Source organism: Trematomus bernacchii, unplaced genomic scaffold, assembly GCF_902827165.1.
Source record: "Trematomus bernacchii unplaced genomic scaffold, fTreBer1.1, whole genome shotgun sequence".
Taxonomy (NCBI): domain Eukaryota; kingdom Metazoa; phylum Chordata; class Actinopteri; order Perciformes; family Nototheniidae; genus Trematomus; species Trematomus bernacchii.
In genome coordinates, this window is record NW_022988043.1 from 7,923,193 (window position 1) to 7,949,086 (window position 25,894).

General features: G+C 39.1%; 2 protein-coding genes across 2 annotated transcripts; both read right to left on the reverse strand.

Annotated features, from left to right (window-relative positions):
* Positions 1–4,700: 4,700 nt before the first annotated feature.
* elovl7a (ELOVL fatty acid elongase 7a) lies at positions 4,701–12,295 on the reverse strand. The gene is made up of 8 exons (XM_034118108.1): positions 12,187–12,295; positions 9,273–9,401; positions 8,643–8,833; positions 6,960–7,040; positions 6,805–6,861; positions 6,592–6,697; positions 6,359–6,495; positions 4,701–6,250 (listed from the first exon to the last, which is right to left on the reverse strand). The coding sequence occupies exons 2-8, from the start codon at positions 9,373–9,375 to the stop codon at positions 6,002–6,004; spliced, it is 924 nt and encodes a 307-aa protein (XP_033973999.1). The 5' UTR covers positions 9,376–9,401; positions 12,187–12,295; the 3' UTR covers positions 4,701–6,001.
* Positions 12,296–14,376: 2,081 nt separating this feature from the next.
* On the reverse strand, positions 14,377–25,890 carry ercc8 (excision repair cross-complementation group 8). The gene is made up of 12 exons (XM_034118781.1): positions 25,533–25,890; positions 24,119–24,214; positions 23,807–23,908; positions 23,338–23,461; positions 22,143–22,224; positions 21,212–21,280; positions 20,909–20,975; positions 20,257–20,360; positions 19,474–19,598; positions 16,874–17,071; positions 15,042–15,137; positions 14,377–14,653 (listed from the first exon to the last, which is right to left on the reverse strand). The coding sequence occupies exons 1-12, from the start codon at positions 25,607–25,609 to the stop codon at positions 14,588–14,590; spliced, it is 1,206 nt and encodes a 401-aa protein (XP_033974672.1). The 5' UTR covers positions 25,610–25,890; the 3' UTR covers positions 14,377–14,587.
* Between the last annotated feature and the right edge of the window lie 4 nt (positions 25,891–25,894).

Genomic DNA, 25,894 nt, shown 5'->3' on the forward strand with positions numbered 1-25,894 from the left:
GTGGTGACTGACAATAAACACAGAGACATAATGATAAGTTACAGACTCTGAGAAACCTGTCTGGCTGCAGAGCAAGAGTTCTTCCAGCTATAGCAGTATTTCAAAAAGAAAACCAAGCTTCCCTTTAAATAAGCTTTGAAAACTCTAATCACACATAGACATCTTCAATTTGATGGCAAAGCAAATGAAAGCGGATTATGTTGAGAACGGAGCGTGGTGTCTGTTATTTAAAATTGTAATAAGCCAAATTATATTTATTATTTTTTATGCTGAAAGGATCTTAAGAGGAGAAAAGAGACGGGGGAAAAAGACTAAGGGAGAAAAGGTTATCTGAACACCCGCAATTATCTAAAATACCAATAATTATTCTCCAAGAACCATCTGTTCTTTACTGACACGCTCACACACACACTGTCTCACTCACACACACACACACACACACACACACACACATTTGAATACTTTATTTGGTTCCACAAATTATATTACATAAGACAGGGAATCAAATATATCGGGGCTAAGCAGCACAGAACACTTAGGGGAACACACTCATTCTCCACACGGCTAAGCAGCAGCCTTAAGGGAACACATAGCATCTCCTTCTCCACACGGCTAAGCTGCCAATAATATCTGAAACAGAGCAATATTTGGCAATTTGTTTGGCTTTTCTCTTTGACATTCCAGCAATTCTCAGACCAATCATGGTGCATTTATATACATGGCCAAGACTTCCGAATATGAGTATGCTATATCTACACTTGTACCCAAAGCTGGTTATCACATCGAGCAGTGGTTGGTATTTGATATACTTGTCCTGGAAAGCCTGGTCCATGTACAGGTCAAAGGCACAGCCTACTTCTAATATTAGCACCTCCCTGTGGTTGGTGTCAACAAAAACAACATCAGGTGTATTTGGGATGTTAGCAAAGACATAATTGGTAAAACCAAACCATTCGGGTAACACTCTAGTGTGCTTGTACATTGCTGCGCTAGATGGTAAGATGTTTTGTACCGCATCAGACACAATGTCCACAATACGGTCATGACGGGCTATGTACAGGCGTTTGTATGCATTACATCCATTTGTTATGTGTGCAATGGATTCTCTGTGTTGTTGTGAATCCTGATGGTTTAAACAGAATGGAGTGTGAATGTGAGGGTACCAGGTGGACAGATTGTACTTAGTGGGTAATACCTGCAGTCTTGCTTTGATGGTAAATGTCAGAACATCCTCACCAACAGCGGCGTTCTTAAACACTGAGTGTGAGACTGAGTGGTCAGCAAACCCCAAACAGGCTAGCTTTCCCTGTAATCTGAGTCCACACCAGTGCTGCTTGATCTCAGACTGCTTCATGCTGAGCAGAACCCTCCTTGCAGAGTCTCGGTGCAGTTCCACAGTCTCTTCCTGAGGTGTTGTGATGTCGGCCTTCACAACCACACTGGGGTCTGTGATCAGTTCATCAGAGACGGGGACTTCAGTCTGTGTGTTGAGTCTTGTCCATTTCAGCTGGACTCCAGTCCGATTGCAGAGGTCATTGAGATCTGGCCAGTCAGACCAGACCCCGAAGCCCTTGGCCTGAGAGTCCAGTTTCCCAGAGTCCTTCCTCCTGAAGCCGAGGAAGTTGTTCCGGTCTGCGCTGGCCAGGGGGATCTTCCTTCTTTGTAGATCCAGCAGGAGAGAGGCCCTGGCCATTTCTCTTACGGTGACATCATCATTGTTAAGCATGTGGATCAGGTGGGCTAGCCTGGTGGCTATGTAGGTCCACTCAACATTGGGGACACCCAGCCCCCCCTCTCCACATGGGAGAAAGATCATGCCCCGTGTGGAGTGTGTGTTGAGGCCCACCCACTTTCTGACCAACTGGACAGTTTTGTTTGTCATTTCTCTCAGTGCCTTGAGAGGGATGTGTACATTGGCAAAGAGATGTTGAATTTTAGCCAAAGCCACCTGTCTCACAGCCTGGAACTTCATGAGAACGGGGAGGGGGGACAAGTCAATCAGGTGGAGACGATGGAGAAACTCTGTAGTGAGCTCCTCGACCTGCTCCCCCCACTCGCCAGCGATGTTAAACCTGTAGCCAAGGTATGGGTAGGTCTCATTACGGGAATACACCTTAATAGGTTGGCCCATTACAAGAAAGGAGGGGGGCTTGTCGTTCTTGGCCTTATACCAGCGGTTGCCTCCACTGCGGCGCTCATGGAGTACGGCACACTTAGCTTGCTTCACCTCCAGCCCTGACCATTGGAGGAACTCATCAGTGCGTGCTAGCATGCCAATGATGACATCCTCCTGTCGTGACGACACCTGCACGTCGTCAGCGTATCCTTGAACAGGATTTGGGGACCTGACATGCAGAGGAGCGCACTGGTAAATCCACTTCATCCATTGGTTGAGTGCTAGGATGAAGTTCACGGCACTCCAGGGACAGCCAGTTTTTATTCACACACACACACACACACACACACACACACACAGTTTTGACCTTGTTAATTTAAAAGCCCTATGGCAACACTTTGTTCACAAAATGTAAAATTCACTTTGCACAATCCCCATTTAAGAGGTTCCATAATAGCATCAGTTGAGCCAGTGCGTGTATATCCACACACTCGTGTCACAGAGGTTTATACAATCTTAACAGTTAAACTGAGTACGTTTTGCGTCATATCTTTTGTTTATCCTGTTGTACTTTGAGGTCTCTTTCCCCCTGCAGCACCCTATTTTCTCTCCCATTGTTGTCTTTTACTGGAAAGGGTCTAAGGTGCTGTCACCCCTCTACAAGTGAGAAAATCAAGAGACATATGGATGATGTACTTTTTACAAACTGTTCTAAGGAGTCATGACAAGTGCAGTCATGAAAAGAAACAGATGCTAAAATGATAGTGTCGCTGCCTGGAAGCATCGTGATCTGGTGAGTTACAATGTCCACAAAGAAAGGCAATTACCATTAGCCTTTTTCCTATCTCTCTCTCTCCTCCTGTGAACTGTGACTGTTCCATTTCAAAAGCCTCATGAGTCTTTCTGACAGTAACAACATTTAGTTTCACATTTATGTCAATTATAGCAGATGTTTGGAAACTTCTGCATAAGAGTACCAATAAATGTATATTTCTTAACCATTAAACCCAATTTGATCAGGTACAAGCACATGACTGGTGTGGAAGTTTCAAAGCTATGTACATACAGAGCTATGTGCATACAGATAACTAGTGCTATAGGCTCAATAGTGGCTCCATTGAAGAGTTTATAGAAACACAACTGTAGGATGATCTGCCTGCCATTTGTGCTGGGTGTCACTTATAACCAGTAAGAAAAGAAAAAAAACATGAAATCTCTCCTGTGAATTTACTGTTTTAAAATATCTTATCGAAATAATTGCATTTGTATAAGTCTTGATGCTTTTACTGTTAGTTGTCGGTTTGTAAAAAGCATTCAAATAAAGGAAAAAGTCACGGCACATATAACTATGTATTTTATTAAGGTTCCAGATAAGGAACTAGCCTGTGAATCCAGATGGATGGGACAAACCAGAGGTTACTTTTCTAACAAATCGAGTCACTAAAATTGAGTAGGATGGCAGATGTTGACTATTACTCTGAAAACTATTATAAAAAGAACATGACTGTTTCTAACATCCGTGCCCTCCAAGGGTTAGGTCGTCCTGTCCTGTCTCTCATCTCATCTCATCTCTTCTTTCAACTGGTTAAAATCAGCGCTCATGTAACAGTTTATTTATATCGAAAGCAACAGACTATAATTTGTAGTTGTGGCTCACACAGACGTGAGTTTCCTTTTATGTATGAAAGCTCTTATATTTGGATGTCATTCAATAAAAAGCACAGGGGCTCTTTGAAGGCGTAATCGTTATGTACCCACTTAGTGCAGATGGACTCAAACAGGTCAGGGTGCTCTCCTGCTTCCTGGTTGTGACGGAGAGGAGGGAGCGTGGGCGTCTGACAGGAAATTATGTGTATGTTTTCCTACAAATAAAATGTAAGTATATTTTTGGAGGATATACCTTGCATTCACCTGATGTTTTAATGGTGTGTTGCAACATTTACACAAAGTAGATTACAATGTGGCTTTTGAAAATGAATGCAAATTTAAAAGCCAATGCATACGAATATATATATATATATATATATACACACACACACATTTTTATATATATATATATACACACACACACACACACATTTTTATATATATATACACACACACATTTTTTTATATATATATATATATATATATATATATATATATTCACCGAGTCAGTATTAAGTGTGTGCACTTTTGGAAGCAGTCTGTGAAAAAAGGTTTCTCAGGGTTCGCATGTGGACACTGGGACATTCACCATCATTCTATGATACAAAGGCTTTGTCTGGTTACAAAAAACATCTTCTGAAATGTATATGTATAAATATATAAGCACAAAAAGTAAAGTAAACCATCTTTTCACCCAACAGTGTGCCGAATTGAAAGAGAAACTCATTTTAAAAGTTGATGCATCTTATCATGAGGCACTAATATAGTACACAGCAAACCTTCTCCAGTCTTAGTTTAACACCTCCACCTAGTGGAGAAATTGTCCTTTACAGTCTGATCCAACCATCAAATAAATTCAAAACATATCATAGTTTTACAAGGCAGCGTTGACTAGAGACCATCCATAACTGAAATTAAAAGAAGCAACAACATTTTCTTAAAGTACATAGATCATTTATTTTCTTATAAATACATATAAATTATAAACATTTCACATCATGCAGTATTAACTATTGATATGAGGGGGATCTGACAAGGAACTATAAAAAACAAAACAATATGTTTGTACGCAACGTGTATCTGTAAATCTTTAGTGTTACATGGCTTGCGCCTGAATTTAGTTGGAACTCTTTCAACATCAAGTTCAATCCTGTGAGCTCAGTGTTACATTCCCTTTAGTTTAAGATCATCATAACTGAATATAAACGTACTGACCTCAGTCCAAAGGCACTATCTGAAGACCGTCAGCCACAGAACGTCAACACATGAAGCAAAGCAGGCAAGCAAGGCTCATGTTTTCGGACTGGTTGGCTAAATAGTGAATCCATGTAATGCATAATGCAGTCCTTTAATACAGTGTGCATGTAAAACTGTTATTTTGCAATAAGTAGTACAACTAGCTCAAGCTCTGGATCTTAAAAAAACCACAGTGGTCCATCAGCCTTCCTCTGGCATCTCTGTCACATCATTGCTTCATAGGAGAACTTAGTCGGGGGAAGAAACACTGTACAAAGATGGCTCTTTTTACTGAATGTCTTTCCCATCAGCAGCAGTTGTGACTCAAACCATAGAGAAGTGGGCCTGTATACGTGATAACCTCAAAACAAAAACACCCTGTTCTGTGTGCGCGTGTTACCATTTAACAAGGACCTGAATAACAGGATAAGTGTAGCCTGAACACCATTTAAAATATATCGACTTGGAACAGTCAATGTCACTTTTTTTGGCCAGGTGAAATAAACAACTTTAGTGCACAACTTTTAAATAGAAAAACCCTCAGCTGGTTTCCTAAAAACAGAAGTCTATTCTGAGAAGTAAGATCAAGTCACAAGTTTAAAATGATCTCAGCATTAGAAGCCTTTAGAGAAAGCCCAGTTTGGCTGTATAGTCAAGGGTCTCACAGTCTTCAAGTGTGAATAGTGGAGTCGATTTTGGACGCTTGAAATTATTTTAAAACCATAAAGTAGCAGAAAGGAGGGATATATGGGATCTACCATAGCAGGACTTGGGCTTTACCTTCCTTTGTAGACACACAAATAAAAGATAAAACTCTTCAGCTTTAGTCAATAAACCTCTTAAATATAGTTTGTCAAAATTCAAAGATTGTCTTTTGCAGTAGCATGTAGAAAACCAATCAGAAAATACAATCCAAACATGTTGGGTTTGAATCTCAGTCTGCAGAAGTTTTCTTACGTAAATGAGGTCAACCCCGAAAGCCCCAACAAGCAGAGTCCTGCGTCACTCTTCTTTTTCATGATTGGCGTTTCCATTCATAACTCCGTTGCTGTGGTGTGCCCATGTCTGATTCTGCAGCACTTTAGGCAGCCTCTTGCCCTTGGTGTAGGCGTGGTACCAGAAGTTGAGGAAGAGGAACAGGAAAATCAGGCCGTAGGAGGCGATGATGTAGATAAAGATGGGGAACTCGTGGGTGCAGTCCTTGATGAAGAAATACTGGGAGATGTGGGTAGTCACCATCATAAACTGGATCTGGGGCGCAACAGATCAAAACAAAAGGTTGAGTCAAGATTTCACACAGATTCTCATGGTACACTTTGAAAAGGAGAGAGACAAGCAGTCTGAGTCAGACCAACATACCAGCTGAATGGAAGTCAGGTATTTCTTCCACCACAGATACTTCTGGTAGTTTGGGCCCAAAGCAGTCAGGCCGTAGTACGAGTACATGACAACATGGACAATACAGTTAAGCAGGGCGTGAAATGTCCCCATTCCACCTGAAAATAGAAACATGTATTAGGGGTAAATATCAAGACAACCTTTTAAAAAGAAAAAAGTAATATCATTAAAACTATAAGTTGAGCAAATCCTACCTGCAGAAAAGCATACTCCAAACCACCACGTGAATGGCATGATTGAGTGATGGTACACATGAAGAAATGTCACCTGGCTATACTTCTTCCTCAGAACAAAGAAGATCTGAAAAAAAGAAAAATAAAGATTTGCTGTGTGATACAATCTGAATCTTGTGCAAGACAATGAGGAAATATGTCAAAGTCAAATGCCTGACTGATCTTTCAACTTACGGTGTCCAACATCTCAATGAACTTTGAGAAATAGTAGAGCCAGCATGTTGCCGCCATCTAGAGGAGACAGCAAATAGTATTTCAGTACAGGTACAATAATAGAGTCATATCAGATACAACAACATGGGCCTACAGATGTATAAACACCAGCTTACCCTCACACCCTGGGGGGACTCCGAGTAGTCGACTGGGTCACAGCGAAAAGAGTATCCCGTTCCCCATCCTGACATCACATACTGTAGAGAACAATGCAAAGTTTGGTTACTCACAAGCAACTGGTTGTTGATTTTTCTCCATGTTTAGTTCTGATCTAAAAATGTTGGCGTTACTCAATGTTTGACTGCAATACACTAAAGCTGCGTCGGTCAGTTATAATTGAAATCCAGTTCATTAACACAAATAAGTAGTTTTCCATAAGGAATATGCTGTACAAGATTAGGTCATGCAGCTCTTTAGGCAATGTTTTGAAACCACTGCATGGGAAGAACACACCCGAAGAACTGAGGCCTGTACTACGAAGCCGGATTTTCGCTTAGCCGGCTGACTTCAGGGAAAACTCGGGCTTTCCGGTCCTACGACGCTGGTTCTCTTTTTAGCGGGCTAGATCTCCATGGTAACTTATGCTGAGCGGCTAACCTCGGGAGGAGGTTAGGTTGCAGGCTAAGAGATCAACTCAGTGAAAGCACCGCCTGCTGACCAATCAGAGCTCCGTGTGCGGAGTTTAAAGCTATCAAGTCATATTACAGGATAGAGGAAATACAGAAAAACTGCCGTTGCAGGAAAGACGGCAGGCCAAAATCAACTGACTGTGTGAACGTGAAAATTAATAGAATATCCCCTCCCATCTTCAGAGCAATCTGACTATTATAACATTAGCGTTAAGAAAGCTTACTTAAATATCTGCCACAACATAAGTAACCGGATCAGAGTAACATTAAGTACAGTCCGCGGCACTGTGAGTGCAGACGTAGATGTGTCCCATTATCATTCATATCACATCACATCATAATGTATCATATATTTCCTTATCTGAGTCAGCTTCTTGAGCCGTATCTGGCCGTGCAACACTCGCAGTGTCACATACTGTATGCAGAAGTATTATTTTAAGCAACACATTAAGTTGATGAAACACTCGAGTCAAATTCTCCTAATTAAAAAGTCAGATCCACTCGTGTCTTGGACGGGGCAGTGATTTCATAAACCTGTTAATGTACGCATTCAAACGCTTTTTCTTTTACCAGCTGTATTCACCTTGCAGGTGCAGCTATGTGGCTTTTATCCTGGATAAAGTGTTTAAGTCATGGATGTTTAAAGTTTAACTTCTTCATATTTGACTAATATTAAAGTTCACTTTTCATTCAGGAAGTATGACGCTGCGCTGTCAGTACGCTTCTCCATGTTTGAGATTGGTCGAATGCTCCAAATACCACCCCTTTCATGTGAACGCGCACCTAACTAGATAGGACATGGCTGGCTTGAGCGATCCACTTGATAACCAGCGTCGTAGTACAGTTTAGCGAGAGCGCGTATGTTTTGGATTGGGCCAACCGGCTAACTCAAACATATCCAGGTTAGGAAAATCCGGCTTCGTAGTACAGGCCTCCGGTTTAAACCTCACATCAATACCCATGTTAACAACAAAAACAAGAAATGTACATGAAAAGCTTTTCACAAGACTTCTGATGGCATGTGTCGCGTATTTGTTCTTAACAAAGGGAACAACACAAGTACAGACTACTATGATCCTGTGGTATGCAAAGCTGTGTAAAATCTTCCATTCAGAAGGATGAATTCCACAGACATAAATGTCATGCCAACCAAATGATAACACGACTCGCCTCGTAGCACATGTAGAGCGAGAGAGCCACCACACTGAAGTTGTAGACAATGAGAACTCCTTTCAGGTCGAAGGCCTTACGGTTCTCCATTAACCGTGGCCCCAGCGATGTGACAAAGTAAATGTACGCTGCAATGATGAACGTTTGGGGCAGAGGAGACGACATGAGGAACCAGGTCTCCGTCCGTCTGTCTGCAACAGGTTGGTGAGATCAACAAGGTTCAGATAGAGAAAAGGTAATCATGTTTACATAGAGAAACAAAATCACAACGCAGGGGTGTCCAAACTTCTTTCACTGAGGGCCACATACAGAAAAACATAAAAGGCTGGGCCACTCACTAGAGTTGAGGTATATTGCCTTATAGTTCAAGTTAGCAAAATCAATCAAATGTAGGTAAATGATGCTTTATACTTGAATATGTATATTCAAGAAGTACAATACAAGCACAGGTTTCATGTGTGGGCCATAGTCCATTATACTTTTTGAATTTGCTGAGGGCCGATTTGAAATGGACCACGGGCCGATTTGAAATGGACCACGGCCGCACTTGGCCCCTGGCCGTAGTTTGGACACCCCTTTCACAAGTGATCACAATGGGTCATACAGCCACCTTGAATGCTTAGGACTCACCTGCATTTTTGATGAACTCTGAATACATGAGTGCGGCTGAGGACTTTATGTCATCAATTTCCATTCTGAGACTTGACCCTTGCAGTTTACCAAGAATCTCCATTTTCAAACAAGATTTTTGCAGTTTGCCTGGAAGAGCAAAGGCAAAGTCAACAAGTCAGACATGAGTTCACTCGCATTATGATAAGCCCGGCACAGAAACAATTAGTTAGAAGGGTCCATAACCAGCAAAACGTTATTCGTTTACATAACTGTTAAACTGTTTAAACACTTTATTTGAGAAAGTTTAACATTAGAAAATAATCACAATACAATGTCACAATGCACAACCAGAATACCTCCACTTTCATTATAAACTCCCACCAGGATGTATGTAGGCCTCTCCCAAACAACTGCTGCAAATTTCAATGAAAAGAGCTCACATTTCCTCCACATGCAACCGGTTTTTCATAATCAGGATGGAATTTTAAACTGTTGCTCAACATCTAAACCATGTTTACCCAAGTAGCTGGTGGCAAAAATAAAATTGCCATTTGTTTTACTTAAAAATCTAACTGCTATGGCTAAAAGACTGGACTGTATAGGAAAAAGCCATTCTTTGCTGCCCCTCTGAGCATCTTAGAAAGACAAAGCCAAGAGTGTACTGGCAGTACAATGAGTAGCAGTCACTGTGCAAAAACGGTAGGACTAATTTATTCAAGAAAAATGTACACATGGATAATGTATAAAAAAATAAACAGTGTCCAGTTATAATCGTGTGTTTGTAAAGGCTTGTGTCAACAAAACACTGGCACTCAATACTGGATACTCAAGTAAAACTTTGCCATAATGTTTTCTCAATGGGAACATTTTAAGAGTTGGCAGGAAGCAATGCAAGTGGGCAGATACTATTGCATAAAAAAATAATAATAACTTTACAATGACAAGAAACGGTTGACTGACATCACCACTTTAGTACAGATGTTTATAACGGCACACCATGCAATGTGGTCAGTACACTAAGCTTTAACTGGACACTTTCCCAAAGGGTGACAATCATGAGCCAGGAACGGTTTAAAAGTTACAAATTGTGTAAAACGCAACCCATCTGTTTCCAGCGAGGGGACAGTGACTGGAAAAGTGTCAGGGTCAACATTTGTTCTATTGAGATAAGGCTCCCAGTTAGTGGCTTGACTGGTTTAAAGACTTGCCTGTAGTTTGGAAAATATGCCAAGGGTATATTCCTTTGTTAGGGACATACAATAAAATCCTTATCAAGTCAATATACAGGTTAGATTTTTTTTTTTTCAGTCAGACACTGCCATTTTTTTATAAATAAACCCCCATTACCCGTATTCTGCCAAGTGTATACAGAACAATACATGACAGGGTGTGTCTAGCTGAATGCAACAGGAACTGAGCATGAGTAAGTCATTAGGTGAACGGTAACAAAAAAAAAGGCATGGCTGTCTGGAGTTTCTTCACTAATGAAGACATGTCTCGACACAGGCTTAATAAACATTATAGTCAGGGATCCTAATGTAAAGGCTACCTGACTTATGCTGTGTACATTAAGTGTCAACTCCCACATATTATAACATGTTTGAATTGTAGTCCTAAAGCATCTCAAAAGTAAATAAAGTTCATTATATAATGTGTGTAAAAGCCGTTATAGTACAGGATCGTCAAAAGACATTACAAATGCAGTTAGTGGGTGCTAAATTATTAACGGAAAGAAAATTATTGATAGAATAGCCATTCTTTAACCCATAAGAACCCGGACCTACTTTTGGGGAAATTAAGGGGAACATAATTCAGACTAAATAGACCACCTAGAACACATTTCTGACAAGAAACCCCCTCTAGTGTCAAATATCTTAAATGACATTGGGCTTTAAATGGTAAAATAACTCTTATTTTTAACTTAATTAATGAGGATGATTTTTTAGTTTAAATTAGTTTGAACATTCTTTGAATTGAAGAAGAAGAACATATTAACTCAATATAATTGAATCAGCTAAATTAACTGAGCAGATCATAATAATATTTCTATTGTGCATATATGTCACTTTGGGTTTACTGTGAAAGTTTAGGGTTAAAGTCCCGATGCGACACCAGTGTCACAGCGATATTTATCTCATTTGTTTCATATCAAATTTGATCAATAAATGTTAAATGTAATAAAGGACATGTTATTTAAGCATTTTAATTTAAATTCTTAAATGGCTTGAATTGTACCTTTAGCAACAAACAAAAAAGCTTTTGAAATGTAGCTAGTTCTGTCACATGTGTTAGCCTGGCACATGGACATCTTGGACATGTTATGGGAACACAAAAATAAAATGTCCTGGACCATGACCCACCAGACTGTTCAGTGTGTGTCACTTAGGGACTTCATGAGATAAAATAAAGGCTAAAGCTGTATAAGGAACTTTCCAGAACATTTAAAGTTCATGTGACACCCGTGTCACGGTGGGTCCTTATGGGTTAAAAACAATAAACGCAGTATTTAAGATAAAACCAAAACACCGCCTTGAACATGGTACATTACATTTAAATGTACATTGCAAAGTCTTTTAGAAGCCATTCCAACGGAAGGATGTAATAAAACTATACTCAGTAAAATTGTGCTCCATTTTTATGAATAAAAAAACAATCCAAATGGTCTTGCCAAGATACAGTTATAGCCAGATACATCTCCACGCCTGTATCGCTGTAATCACTGATGATGAAGAGCAGGTGAGACAACTGATGAAAAACAGGTCCAACGAGTACCAGCGACTCCCAACGCCAGGAAATGTTTCAGTAATCACGGGCACGCTTGTGCTTCGACGCACTGGTGCCATCACATTTTAATTGGATAATCGTCAGTATTATTTTTGGTTTGTCTTATCACTTGACTCAAATTCAGTTAAGAAAAAGTCACATTACAAACCTTGAATTACCGCAGCCACTCGATGAAAATCCTTTTTGTCGGTTACCACTCTTTTGTATCCCAATTCACAACTCACCTGCCCAACAGGTGTGCCTCCTGTTCTGCTCACGCGCGGACAGGGCGCGCTCTCCTCCCTTCTTATGGGCACCCCTGGAGGGCGTGGCCTGTCTCCCAGCTACGGTTCCATGTTGTTCCTGATTGGTCAATTTTGGGCCCAATACTAGTTCATTCTTCAGTGATGCCTCATCGAAAGTTGTCAAGATGTACAACAGTACAGAAAGAATATCCTGTTCAAACTTGGTTAATAACTGGTTTCAGTGCAAAAAAGGGAGGTTTTTTTTCTTCATAAACTCCTAAAAACCACACTCAAATCACAGAAGTTGATAAAAGAACAAGGTAACATTCCCAGTGTTTTTATTATAAGACATAATAGTTAAAACTGTACAATTCAAGACACTTCAGGTAATGTGAGATAAAGATAAATTACTGCTTCATGATATTATGCTAGAGACAGAAACAGTATACTGGATATAAAATGTTTTCATATTCAAAATTACATGAAAGATATGCCAAAAGATAACTGTATTAATGACTGATGTGTTATTGTTATTTTTGGCGTCAGTATTAAAGGTGGGGTAGGTAAGTTTGAGAAACTGGCTCGAGATACACTTTTTGTTATATTCCATGGAATGCTCTTAACATCCCGATAGCAATGAATATCTTAAGTGCTTTGACAAAAAATCCATACAAAAATGTCATCTGTGGAAGCCGTAATACTGTAAAAAGCACGACCAATCATTTTAGCCGGCCCGGCTAAAATAACTGGATGGCCTACCTGCCGGTCAGCCTTCCATCTGTGCACAAACTTATCTTGTGCGCGTTCGTGTGTGTTGGAGGAGGGGCTCTGTAAGGAAGTGGCAGATTTTTTCCGGTTGTGTATTTTCAAATTCTACGCACTCGAGCTGGTTTCTCCAAAATTACCTACCCCACCTTTAAGCCTCATTTGGGTCAAGGTGTCTGAGGCAATAGGTATAACAATGAGGAGGGTGGGACAGAGACAAGGACAGCTAGTTTCATTAAAGTGGACCTATCATGCTATATTTGAATAATATAGTGTAGGACCATACCTATATAAGGCATATTTATACTTTTTTCTTTTCAAAATACCAAACAGATCATGCATTTTAGCCATGCCTCATTTCTCTCAATTTGCACTTTTTTTAGCTCTGCTCTGCAAGGGCAGATTCAGTGAGAACAGCACCATGTACTGGCCTGGCATATGTACTACAGCGTCTCCAGCGCTTTCGAACGGCAATGGCCGTGGCTGTCTCCTCCTGATTGGTGGAGTTGGCCCAATAGCCGTAGCGCCACCGTCCTGACGTCAGGACAGTGTTCAAATCTGGATCAGTTTTTATCAGATCCGTTGCAGCCCCTTTTTTAGAGATTTGGGTATGGAGTAAAATAGAGAGGGTTGTGTTTTCTGACACTTGGTGAGTTCCCTGGAACACCGGGGACACATATTCATGTATAAAAGACGTACAAAAATGCATTTTGCATGATAGGTCCCCTTTAAACGGCTGTCAGAAGAACTAACAAAGAAATGTAAATTTAGCTGGGAATGATAAGACAATGGGTGCTATTTAGTACCTATTAGTTACTCCCATGTGGTCAGTCTCTTTCCAATGTGTTGAAAAAAACACTTAGAAAGACTCACCCCACATGTGTACAATATGTAGTATGTATAATATGTATACATACATGTTACAAAATGTCTCAAACTGGTATAATGTCAGCACCATAACATGTGTGTGGGTGTTTAAACTGACAATAGATACGTATTTTGCTGATCTCGAAACTAGGGATGCTCCGATCGTGTATTTTGGGGCCGATCGGCTCTCCTGATCGGCCTTAGAGAGCACCGATCGGCCGAGAGTGAATATTGGCCGATAACGATCGGCGGCCGATCGATCGGAGCATCCCTACTCGAAACCTAACAATAAATATATTCTTATTTGCCGAAAAAAATGGCAGATATTCCCCCAATTACTACTTTGAATAATTCAAAATACAAAATTGGCTTGGAACTTGGTGACAGGACTTTGGCAAGATGTAAGACTTGATATGCATGCTAAGGACCATGTCAGTTTTACATCCAAATAAAAAAAAATCATAACAAAGTAATATCGAATGTAGAAAAAAAACATTTGTGCATCTTTATAATAGTATACAATTATTTACACATTCCAATTTACCATCTTTATCTATGCCTGCAATGATGAAACAAGAGATATTTCCCCAAATTCGTTATTATCTTCACATTTATCCCCAGAGGATCATCTTCAAGATGTGTGCACATTTCCATAGTCAGACACTTTGTATGTCCACACGAAGAAAAACAGCATTAGTCTTCATCACTACTCCATGCATCCTGAAAGGCCGGGTTCACTGAGGACTGGTCAGCAGCAGCCTGTAAGGAAGCAACACTGAATGAAGATACTTGACCCTGAATAAAAAAGTATGCATGGGTAAGACCACTGTGGCTTATCTTATAAATGTATAAATTAATCAAGTTCAAATGGAAAATGACAGGTTGTTATTTGATAGAATGTACTTTGTTATATCTAAATCAGTATGTTCTGGGTGATTGTCATAATCTAAATTCTTAAGATGATGTACAGTCTATCTACAATAACACTATGAAGACCAAATAACAAAATGAAGACATTGTTTTCAGATTGCCATAACAACATATTGACTCTTGAAATAGAGTTTAACTGTTACTTTTACAAAGTTAATTTAATCCACAGAGTGTCATGGTCTTGTCTTTCCTATATCTAGTTTCATTTTATTAGTACCTGATTTGCACTTTTTGACTCTTCTTCCACATCTGGGGCACGAGGGGCAGGAACCCACGCCAGGATGTTACAGTCTTTACCTCCAGTATAGAGCTCCTAAACATAAACAAGAACAAAGACAACTCAGTTCTGACTAATTGAGTCACACACGGTTACAGGGAACAAAAGAAGAGCTGCTGTCACAGCATCACTTTCACCTTGAAGCGCCTCCAAACAATGACATCAGCCCCGAGGGAACAGTCGTGTTAACAAGCATGATAGGGACCAAGAGTAAAATAATGAATACGCTTAAAACTGTCCATGCAACAGGAGTGAACACATGGGACACATTCTGTGTGTCAAAGGGCTGCTCAGTTTCATTACATCTGACCAGAGGTTCCTGTAAGAAGCGAAACACTTAAAAAGAAAACCGAAATCTTCTTTTCCGGAATTTTCCAGAGTGACAAGCTGACAAACTGCATTCCTATGTTTCACCTGTCAAACCAGCGAGTGTAACCAGATGTTTACGTGGGCAGATAGCGTGGCATTGATAGGGCTTTTCATTTACAATGATTATACCTTGCAAAAGTTACCTTACAATTAAAAAGATAATACTGACAAATAAATGTGGGACACTGCCATATTAGGCAGTTTTTATACTAGACTTGAGTAAGTACAAATACAAAACTGAATAAGCATATTGATAAACTTTTACTTTGTCAGTTTAGCATATGAAAGAATTGTATGACCAAGATGCAAACACCTGAGATTTGCAGATGTATTGGCAGACTCCTGATTCAAACCAACAGCTTGAATGAAAGTGAATAATGGTTTGAGTCAGATGTTATAGTTACGTCAATCTGTGGCCATTGGCTTATTTGTTGGTCCATTGTAAAATCAGCAACAGAATAAAAAGAATAGGCTCTTAACATTGTTTTCCCCTACTGTTTATTATTAAGCGTATACAAGTATGTATACTGATATTGCAATTGTCAAATATGGGCAAAAAATAGTACATATCCAATTAACCCAAAAAATAAAAAAGGTGCATTTTATGCTGCGTTTGGCAAATAAGTGTCATATAGATTTACATATTTTGAGAGCACTTGTACTTTTTATGCAGTACTATTATAAAATGTAGTGTTTTTATTGCATCAAAATGCATTTATCTCAATATTAGTTTTTTAATGAATTTCATCACAATTTGTGATTCTTAAATATTGCAATCCTGAATCAGTTGTTGCCTGTGTGTTAGTACATTTGCTCAATAAAAAGTTTACGTTACAGATAATGGTGACACTAAACGAAAACCTACTGTATACTTAACTCTGAAAGAGGAGATAGTAGATTTACTTTCGTGCAGGGGCACCTTGTGACTTATGCAACTGCAACAGTCGACATTCAGGTCGGGAGCACAAAATGGGTTCAAACAAATGAGATGCCATTATTTGCATTTATAGTAGCTCAGTATAGCTAAGTAGATGTTAACAGTGCTATCTGTACTGGGGCAAGCGGCTCATTTTGGACTGCCATGGTGATCGCACATTTTGAAAAGCTCTTACTGTGATGGCAACACCAAAGAAGTCGAAGAGATTAAAAAAGGGGACGCAAAGAAACGTCAATTCTCGAGTTGTAGAGGGACCAGCTAGACCTGACTAGCTGAACAAACAGAAATAGTTAGATGGAAATACAAACAAAGCAGCACTGCAGAGAGATGGGTTTATTCAGATGCAGAAAACCTCCATTGTTTTAGTTGCTGCTGTTTACATTGTGCCTGATTCAACAAAAGAGTGAACTCGTTTTCGACTACTGCATTTTAATGGTGCAATTAATACCACTGCATTGACTCTCACCTGGTAGTCTGGGTGAAACTCGCAGCAGTCCACGTTGTTGTAGTGCCCTCTGAGCATGGTGACCAGCTCTCCTGTGTGGAGGGCATACACAGCCACCGAGCTGCCGCAGGGCACAAACACAAACTCTGGGCTGCAGCCACGGGAAACTGTGAACTGAAGCCTTTTACGGCTCTCGTTGCAGACCTTCCCGTAATTTACCTGAAGGACACAAAGAAGACACACAGGGTTCAGAACATGTGTGTATGCCAGGATATACATTTTATAGAAGCTAATCAATGTGGGATGAATATAAAATGTTTTTCTTTTATGAAACAGACAACATACTGACAATTTCTTGTATTGGCAATATGATACGTATCATGATCCAGAGGACATGATATTTTAAATATATTGCGATACTGTAATCAAGACGATTTATGGAAACATCTGTTTTTACCTGGAAATGTCATTGTATAAACATTATTCATATCGCCATGTGAATAAAATCGGTGTATATACATGTCATTTTTATAAAAAATGGTCACCATGTTTTTCCGAGTTCATACAGTATCACAAAACATAGTATCAGGATATTTCAGCATATCTATATCATACATCTCTATGTAACAATAATATGTTATGCCTTTCAAGCACTATACCAAAACAACCAGAGCTACATTCAGTGTTTGCCATCAAAACGCTTGTATCCTTGAAGTCTAACAATTGTATTTCCTCTGCAAGTTAGTTAGATGGATGTAAACAATACATTCATACTATTTAAAAATAGCTGTCTTCTTCTTCACTGCCTTCGTTGGCACGTTGCTGCATTAACATGGATGTAGATTTGTGGAACAGTGTGACAACCACTCAGAAATAAATAAATACTTTTTACCAGAAGAACAGTACAGTAAAGAGGAAACCATCATTTTAAGGCTTCTGAAACTGAAACGTAGGGTATGCTGGACCAGATGCTTTCAATTTAGATACTTTCAGACAATATAAGACTTTTCCAGGACTTGCAATGACCCTGAAATCAAGACGAACAGGAACAAGCAAGCAAATAAATTCACCTTCATGGTGTAGAATTACAAGGCTTTATTCATGCCGATGAAACAGCTCTGAATTGTTCAATGCATTTCCTTTAACATTTTAGCATTTCAACATTAGCATTTCCCCCTAAACGTACACCAGACATCTTCATTGCAACTCTTATCTTTGCCGGGAGAGAAGGTCAAACCCTTCCTTGTGTCTAGTCGTCTAGTGTTACAGCCCGAAGATGGAAACATGTCCGCCATGGCAACCTCAGCATGAAGCAGCAGAGCAGAAAATTAGAACAGGAGCAATAGCATAACTTTCCTGAGCTTTAGGGTAAGGTCATGTTTGTAGGTTGTGGAGATGGAGCTAATATATTTTCCATTTATGTAGACCCAAGAATATCAAACACTGTTTCTCTAAGAGTAGCAGTAGCATCCTGTTTACTCAATCTGAGCAAAGAATGACAAACATTCATGCAATTCGTCAACCTCTCTCTGCCAAAATTAAATCATACAAAGAGTATTTTGCCATTCATAAGTATCCCCTGTGTCATTGAAATTTGAATATAATCGTAAAAAAGTGACAATGCAGCATCTATATTTTAAACCAAAACCATGACTTTTTAAGGTAAAATAAGAGAAAAACGAATTTGCAGCTAATTTTGAGAGTGTTCTTCAAAATTAAAAACATTTAAATGTAAGGTAAAATGTTGAGTAATGGATGACAAATACGTGCATAAATCACGTGTAGCACCCTAAACACTGGAACATGTGATGTCCTTTAATCAATCAATGAATATTGATCAACATTATGGTTTTAAAATTGAACCGAATGACACTATTGGAGAAAGGTTGCCACAGTGCCAAATGCACTACATACAACAACACCCAACTCTTTGTTTTCTTTCCCCTACATTGCTCATTGTTAAAGTTTTGCAACCTTATTGTTGAGAGTCTGTTTGCACTTTGATTAGGCTGTGTAATTTGGCAACGATAGATGTTATTGCTGTGTGTTGTTTGCTGCAAGGAAATGTGGGATAGCATTGGAGCGCCACTCCTTATCATTTACAGATTTCAACCTGCTGCTTATGATGGCTGCCACTGAGATACCTCCAGGTTAATTCAGGTAAGTAACCTTCTTAGAAAAAAAACCCATTACATTCATCACGACTTTTAAACCAATGAGCGTGTGATAGCTCTGTCAGAGCTAACGTAACGCAGCTTTAAGTTGAATTTCCCTACGGGGAACAATAAAGGTCCATCTTATCTTATCTAAATAGCACATCAGAAACCATGTTATGACAATAACAGAAATACAGTTACATGATGTCTGCTAAATAATGTTAATATTCCTATGTTTCTAAAGAACATCAACCAAGGGAAGGCATGTAGGCGGCACTAAAACAGGACCAACCATTAAGCCATATGGAACTTTTCAGCTGCTGCCTTAGTCAAAGCAAAGTTTTAAACTGAGACATAACATTGATGTTATGCGAGTACATGATGAACAGTGTACTATAGTAAAAACAGGTTACCCCAGGTATGTTATGAGGAGGAAACACACACACACACACACACACAACTTACCAGGGTGTTTTCCCCAGTTGCACTATTCCATAGTCGCATACGGTCATCAGTTCCAGTGGTGAGGAGGTAGAGGCCATCACCAGTGAAGCACAGGCCATTCACTCTGCCATTATGCGCCGTGTTCACTGATAAACACAAATGAAGCATGGTAACATGTATTTATCATGTCTTTCATCCTCCATCTTTATCAAAAACCAATAGTAGATACTTATTTTATACAATTGATTATCAATAAATGGCATGCTTTTAGTGTAATGTTTGTTAAACATCTCTTGTCTCCTTATCACACAGAAAGGCTTAGATAAACTGTGCAAACTGGTTTTATGACATTGAATCATTTGATTAGAAACACAAACAGGGCCTCAGGAAGGAAAACACATCCTGTAAGAATGTTGACATCTCATCCAGAGATAGAGACAGACGCTGTTGTGTTAACCGGACTAACCTGAAAGTTAATAAAATAACAAGCTAGGACTTTAAGCGACTTTGAGACTATGAAAAGCGCTATATAAATTCAATTTATTATTATTATTATTATTAGATCTGTAAGATTGACTGATTATCTACTATAACCAGCCATTGAATGCATCGTCATCAGTTACCAGAAAATATGAATTCTGTGACTCTACATCAATGTTTGTACTTCATGATGCTTTTTCCATCAGTGCAGCACATTGGAGATGCTAAAAGGACTTTTTTGACAGTGCTTTGCAAATTGATATTGTTACAACAGGATTATAAATAAACACTGGAAAAGTAAGAAAAGGAGAGAGGTGACAGTACCTGCCTCAGAGGATGCTTTTGATTTGTCTCCATTGTGTTGGTCCAGAGTGAAGAGACTACCAGAAGCCCGACGCACATCCCATACTTTCACTTTGCTGTCTGCACTTAGAAGGAAAATGAGGGAATTATTTTAGTTTTACACTCTCCTGGTTAATTATCCTTAAGTCCTGTTCATTCAATTCAAAAAAACGTTTGATCGAGTCCGGTACAGGGATTAATACAGCTTCATGTTCACTAGTGTTTGTTTTTAAAGGTCAGATTTCTGCTGGGAATTAACATTCTGCTCCATAATAGAATAGCATACACTTCTCTGTGCCAGTTGTTTTCAAAATCACTTAAAGTCCACAGGGAAAGGCAGCACAGTAATCCCAATAGGTTAATTAGCATGTCTAATGTAGCATAGCACAGGTGGGGACTGTATCTACCATATGCTGCGCTGAGAGGGCCACAGTACCTGTCTGCTGGCGATGTAGTGGCATTATACTGGCCTCAGGGTTGCACTGTGGCCAGATGGGCAGACACTGAGAAGACAGGAACCGCTGGGACACGGAATTGTGGGGATTTTTTCTGCGTCTGACACTTTTCTTTGATCTGAGGGAGAACCAGGTGATGCTGATTCTCTACAGATGGACTGGCAGTTAACAGTGCCTACCTGGCAGTGGCTAAGATGTGATCGTATCGGGGCGACCACCGCACGGACAGGATCTCTGCTCTGTGGCCTGGAGGGAAAAAGTTATTGTTTATGCGTGTGAAGAAAAACGATAACGGAAAATGATTATTGTTGTAGGTTAAACAAATTGTTAATAACAGAGCCGGCGAAGGGGGTTACATTCCAAAAAACTTGGATATTCTCTGAGATTAATAAAGTTATTTACAAGCTCCCCCAGCTCCAATACAAAAAATATATTTGGCTCTAATACTCCATGCTTTCATTTATTGTCTCTAGCTCACATACCCTGAAGAACATGAATCCGTGAACCAGACTTCAGGTCACACAGCTGGATTTTAGGGTCTGTGGTGCCAACTGGAAAACACAGAAACAAAAAGTTGAAGTTAAAGACCCTTAAAATAGGGAATTACAAGGCTGGCGTAAAATCTGAAAGCTCCTTGCAATAGGTTAGGACAGTAGTTCAAATCTTAAATTCCTTCTTATCATCATTATCAAAGTGTACAGATCCTAGTACATGTGTAAGTATAATTTCCTACAACGTGTATGGGAGAGGCACTTCAAAAGAGTCAAATCAGAAGACCTAGGTTCTAAAAGAACAGGTGTGGTAAACTTGAAAAATCACTGATAACAACACCTGATAAACGTGAGCCAACACACCCATTTATACATCAGAGGGGGGCAAGATATTGAGTAACATTCAAAAGAACAAAGAAGATGATTTGGAGTTCATTCAAATTGAAACAGCCAGCATTAAGAATAATGAATGTAGTGATGCTTTCGAGTAACAGATTCCTTTTGAAAACTAATGTTTGACAAGGATATTTAACACCCCTGAGAGTGGCGGACATCAAGCTAAAAAAAACGACACTGTGATTGTCCCAGGATTAGAAAAAGGTGTGTCAGAGAAACTGTGTGGGTATGGACATGTATGAGTACACACAAATAGCAGGCACGAGAAACCTGTTTGTCCAGTTGGGCAACGTGGTGAGGTGGCACAAAGATTATTACGATTTTTTCCCCCTGAAATCTTTCACGCTTCTGTCGCCTCAAGGTACATAGCACATTGTAACCTGGGGTAAAACTTGGGTACACAGCACTGTGTGGAAGCATGCAGTACACTGACTGGAGAAACAAAACTGATCACAGGGTATCTGATGACAAAGAACAGTTTGTTATTCCCCATAGAAAGCAGTGGTGGTTGAATTATGACACACACCTGCAATGAGACTGTGCTTCCTGGCGATGGGGGAGAGGTGGTGGCTGTAGACATTGCCCTCAAACTCAAAGACTTCTGCAGGCTTAAGAATAACAAAGGGAAAGAAAGGGAGTACAGTTAGCTGTAGTCAGCTTCCTTTGAGTTAATTGCTAAGTAAACATCCGGAAAACTGACTCTTTCTCTCCATTTTCAAATCACGTCTCAAAACATATCTCTACACACTTGCATATCCAACCTGATCACACGTGCTCGGTTTTTATTGATTATATTGTCTTGTTTTTGTGCTGTTTTGTTTTTTGTACCTTTTACGGCGACCTTGAGAGCCTTGAAAGGCGCTTTTATAAATAAAATGTATTATTATTATTATTATGTGTATGTATGCTGAATGATATCTTAATTTAATAATACAAATATACAGCCATGACCTTTAACACAAAGCCATTGCCTTGAAGATGTAACTATTATATAAATTCCCGACATTGCGGAAAAAAAGTTAATGGAAGGACTTCAATAAAAACAGAAGAGTAGAGAGAAGGGATACCATGGCTCAGAAGGCTCACCCGAGCAGCAGTGGCGGTTACAATGCAAATTCTTCAGCAAACATAAAAAGCCTCTCTGTGCCCCGTCTGTCAGTGAGTGCCAGCACCGACCAATGGGCACTCACACAGAGGAGGCTCTGTTTGCATAAAATACCACCAATACACATGGACTTTGTGCACAACAATGCAAAGCACACATTAATGTGCAAATACAGACCACAATAAATAATGTAATAGGCATAAGTGTGTGTGTTTATGTGGAACACAGAGACAGAAACACGTAGAGTTTAACTTAGTAAGCTAAACCAATGAATGGTCGTTGGCTCTTTGCTGTCCCTTCCCTGACCTTTGAGGTAACCGCAGTGCCAGTGTAACTCTAGAGCAGCTCGGGCCTGCCATATGGGACTTTTGCATAGAAACTTAGAAAGCATGAAGCAGAACATTAGAAAGCGAGGGAAAGGGTGGTGGAGCTATAAGAATACAAATGTCAGCTAGTGGCGTGATAAACCACTTTGAAATGTGCACCAAGTAACCTGTTTAATGTTGACATCCACATAGGTTTATATGTTGATTCAGCTTTATTGTGCCTAGGTTTATATAACACATGTTTATCACATGTAATAGGGAGTAACCTAGTCTGTGGGTGACAGTCTTACCTTCAGTGTCTCAGTGTCCCAGACCTTCATGGTCTTGTCAAAGGAACTCGAGACAAACATGCCCGTGTCATAAGGATACCACTGGACTGTCTCTACGCTGAATTTGTGGACATACCGACTCGACCTAGATACAAAATAAAAAACATAACATGTGACCAGATTCATACTTATGTCTTTAGTGATCTGCACCCCCCAGTTATGTTTGAAATATCAAATGAACAAATGGAGAATAGTGCACAACCACATTAAACTTTCATGGAGCAACAGTAACTAAATGATGACATTATTGTTCATGGTGAGACCCACATTGTCACAAATTAGATTTCAGAGCCATGTATTGAAGTGAACCAAGAATTAGTATGATTTATCTGTTCACATTACCATTAAAATGCAGTCATAGGAAACAAAAGATTGGGGAAGGCAGTGCTACCCTCTAGAGGACAGAATGAGTAAAGGCAACAACACTCACCTGCCTACAGTGCAAACTGCCTTGCAGGTGTACAGTAGTTTCCTACTGTAGTTCTCCAGGTCATAGATGACAATCACTCCATCTGCGCCGCCAGACAACATGCTAAACAACAGAGAGGGTTTACTTCACAGACTGAGTTACTTCCTCCAACACAGCTGCCACATTGCTTTCTAAAGGTAAACCTGCAGTCATTCTTAATGGAAGATTATCACAGAAAGGTGTTTGGATTAAGATTGTGTAGCTGAAAACTACATATCATATACCTCCATTTTACTGGGGTCTTATGACAAACTATGACAAAAGTGGACTTACTATCTGCCCTCTACTGCTTCAATGTCAATGGTGTTGATGCCGTTTCCATGGATTCTATCAACATCTCTGTCAGGATTCAACTTCAGACCCAGGACCCTTTGGAGATTAAGAAAGGAAGAAGAGTCAAGCATTTCTGGAAAACCAATAAAATGTTTAGCATCAAACCTTTGAGGCACAAGTGGATAAAAAGACACAGCAAAGGAAATACACAATGTTGCAATCTAGAAATTGACAGAGTTGGTGTTAAAAAGTAAAATGGCCTTATGATTTTTTACATTATCTTTATATTATAGTTTTACAAATGATCATTTACATTGGATTATTACATTGTAGTTAAATCAATACATATGTAGGGTGGAACTGAAAATGCTATTATCAAATAACATTTTATTTGTAATTTAGTCCACCTAATTCTTATATATGAATGCAGTTCTTTCACTTACCAAAACCTAATAATAATGAGACAAAACAATGGGACTAATACCATTACTATTGTATTTTAACTCTTTCTGTTTTGTTTTTTATAACAGGTTTGTATTATTGAATTTTACACATTTTTTATTTCATAGTTATGGCTTTTAATTCAGGCAAAGGTTACTAGTCTAATTTTCCATGATTTATTGCATTGTGATCGAACTCTGTTTTATTTTTGTAACTAGTTTTTATTTATGTTAATATCGTTGTTATGTTTTTTCTGCCTGTCCTGGATGAAAGGTGCCACACAGATTACAAATAAAATAAAGTTATTATTAGACTAATTACTAAGACAATCAAAAGAAAATGAAGTTTTGATATTTGGATAATCACAGTTAGTTTTTGAGTCATTTACAAACATTAGCTAGTCAAATCTTTTCAATGCAAACAGCTAAATATATCATAAAATTAGACTTTACAATCACATATGTTGAGATTATAGGTTTATGAGCTATCTGAGTATGCATATACATTAATGTGCCCCTTAAAGAGCAGTATTTATTTTCCTTTCTGGTTCAAAATAAGAATCAGAATACCTTTATTCGTCATTTACAAATAAAGTTATTAAAATGTACAATTGTTACAGCAAAAGTAAAATATCAAATATATAAAATCATAAAATATAAACATATAAATTACACAAATTACAAAAATACTCATCCAGGTGGACTACAAAAATTACCAATAACAATATATTATTTTAAATAAGTGTTGGATGTATGAAGCAGTTTGATAGCAGCCAAGTCACAGTAGTGAAATAGGAAGTATATATATTGTTTATTTACAAATGTATTACAGTAGTTGCATTGTCTAAAAAAGATAAAGCAGCCAGTAATAATATTTATAAAGCGGTATTTGTATTAAATTATATATTACACAACAGAGGTGTTCTAGTCTTTGTTGCTATATGTGTGCAGGGGACATTATTGTTTTCTCTCACCTCCGCGTTGACTCTGCACGCCTCAGTCGCAGAGGATCATCCACACCAGCCTGCCTGGCTGTAAGAAACCCCAACATTGCTATAATTTGAAGATGAAACTATATTAATAAAAGGACTAGTCTCCAAACTATCCTACCGTTAGCCAACCTAGCTCAAAGGCTAGCATGTTGACTACATTGAATTAAGTTTTCAATCGTAACTGAAAAGAAGCACAAACAACAAGGCATGTTGTTGCACATAGAGCCTCTTAATAACTAAATACGCTACTTAAATGTCGAAAGGCCACTTTGCTTTGATAATGTCTTGTTTATTTAACATAACATTTCTCTAACTTCCCAGCTGCTCAACACAATGAACCGCCA

What these genes read in the sequence shown, in the direction of transcription:
- ercc8 (XM_034118781.1), bottom strand. Translation starts at nt 25,609, where the DNA reads ATGTTGGGGTTTCTTACAGCCAGGCAGGCTGGTGTGGATGATCCTCTG. An exon ending in GAAGCAGTAGAGGGCAGATA is followed by an intron (nt 23,909 to 24,118) that starts GTAAGTCCACTT and finishes TCTGTTGTTTAG; the next exon opens with CATGTTGTCTGGCGGCGCAG. An exon ending in AAAAGCATCCTCTGAGGCAG is followed by an intron (nt 19,599 to 20,256) that starts GTACTGTCACCT and finishes TGTGTTTATCAG; the next exon opens with TGAACACGGCGCATAATGGC.
- elovl7a (XM_034118108.1), bottom strand. Translation starts at nt 9,375, where the DNA reads ATGGAGATTCTTGGTAAACTGCAAGGGTCAAGTCTCAGAATGGAAATT. An exon ending in AGAGTTCATCAAAAATGCAG is followed by an intron (nt 8,834 to 9,272) that starts GTGAGTCCTAAG and finishes AACCTGTTGCAG; the next exon opens with ACAGACGGACGGAGACCTGG. An exon ending in AGTCCCCCCAGGGTGTGAGG is followed by an intron (nt 6,862 to 6,959) that starts GTAAGCTGGTGT and finishes TGTCTCCTCTAG; the next exon opens with ATGGCGGCAACATGCTGGCT.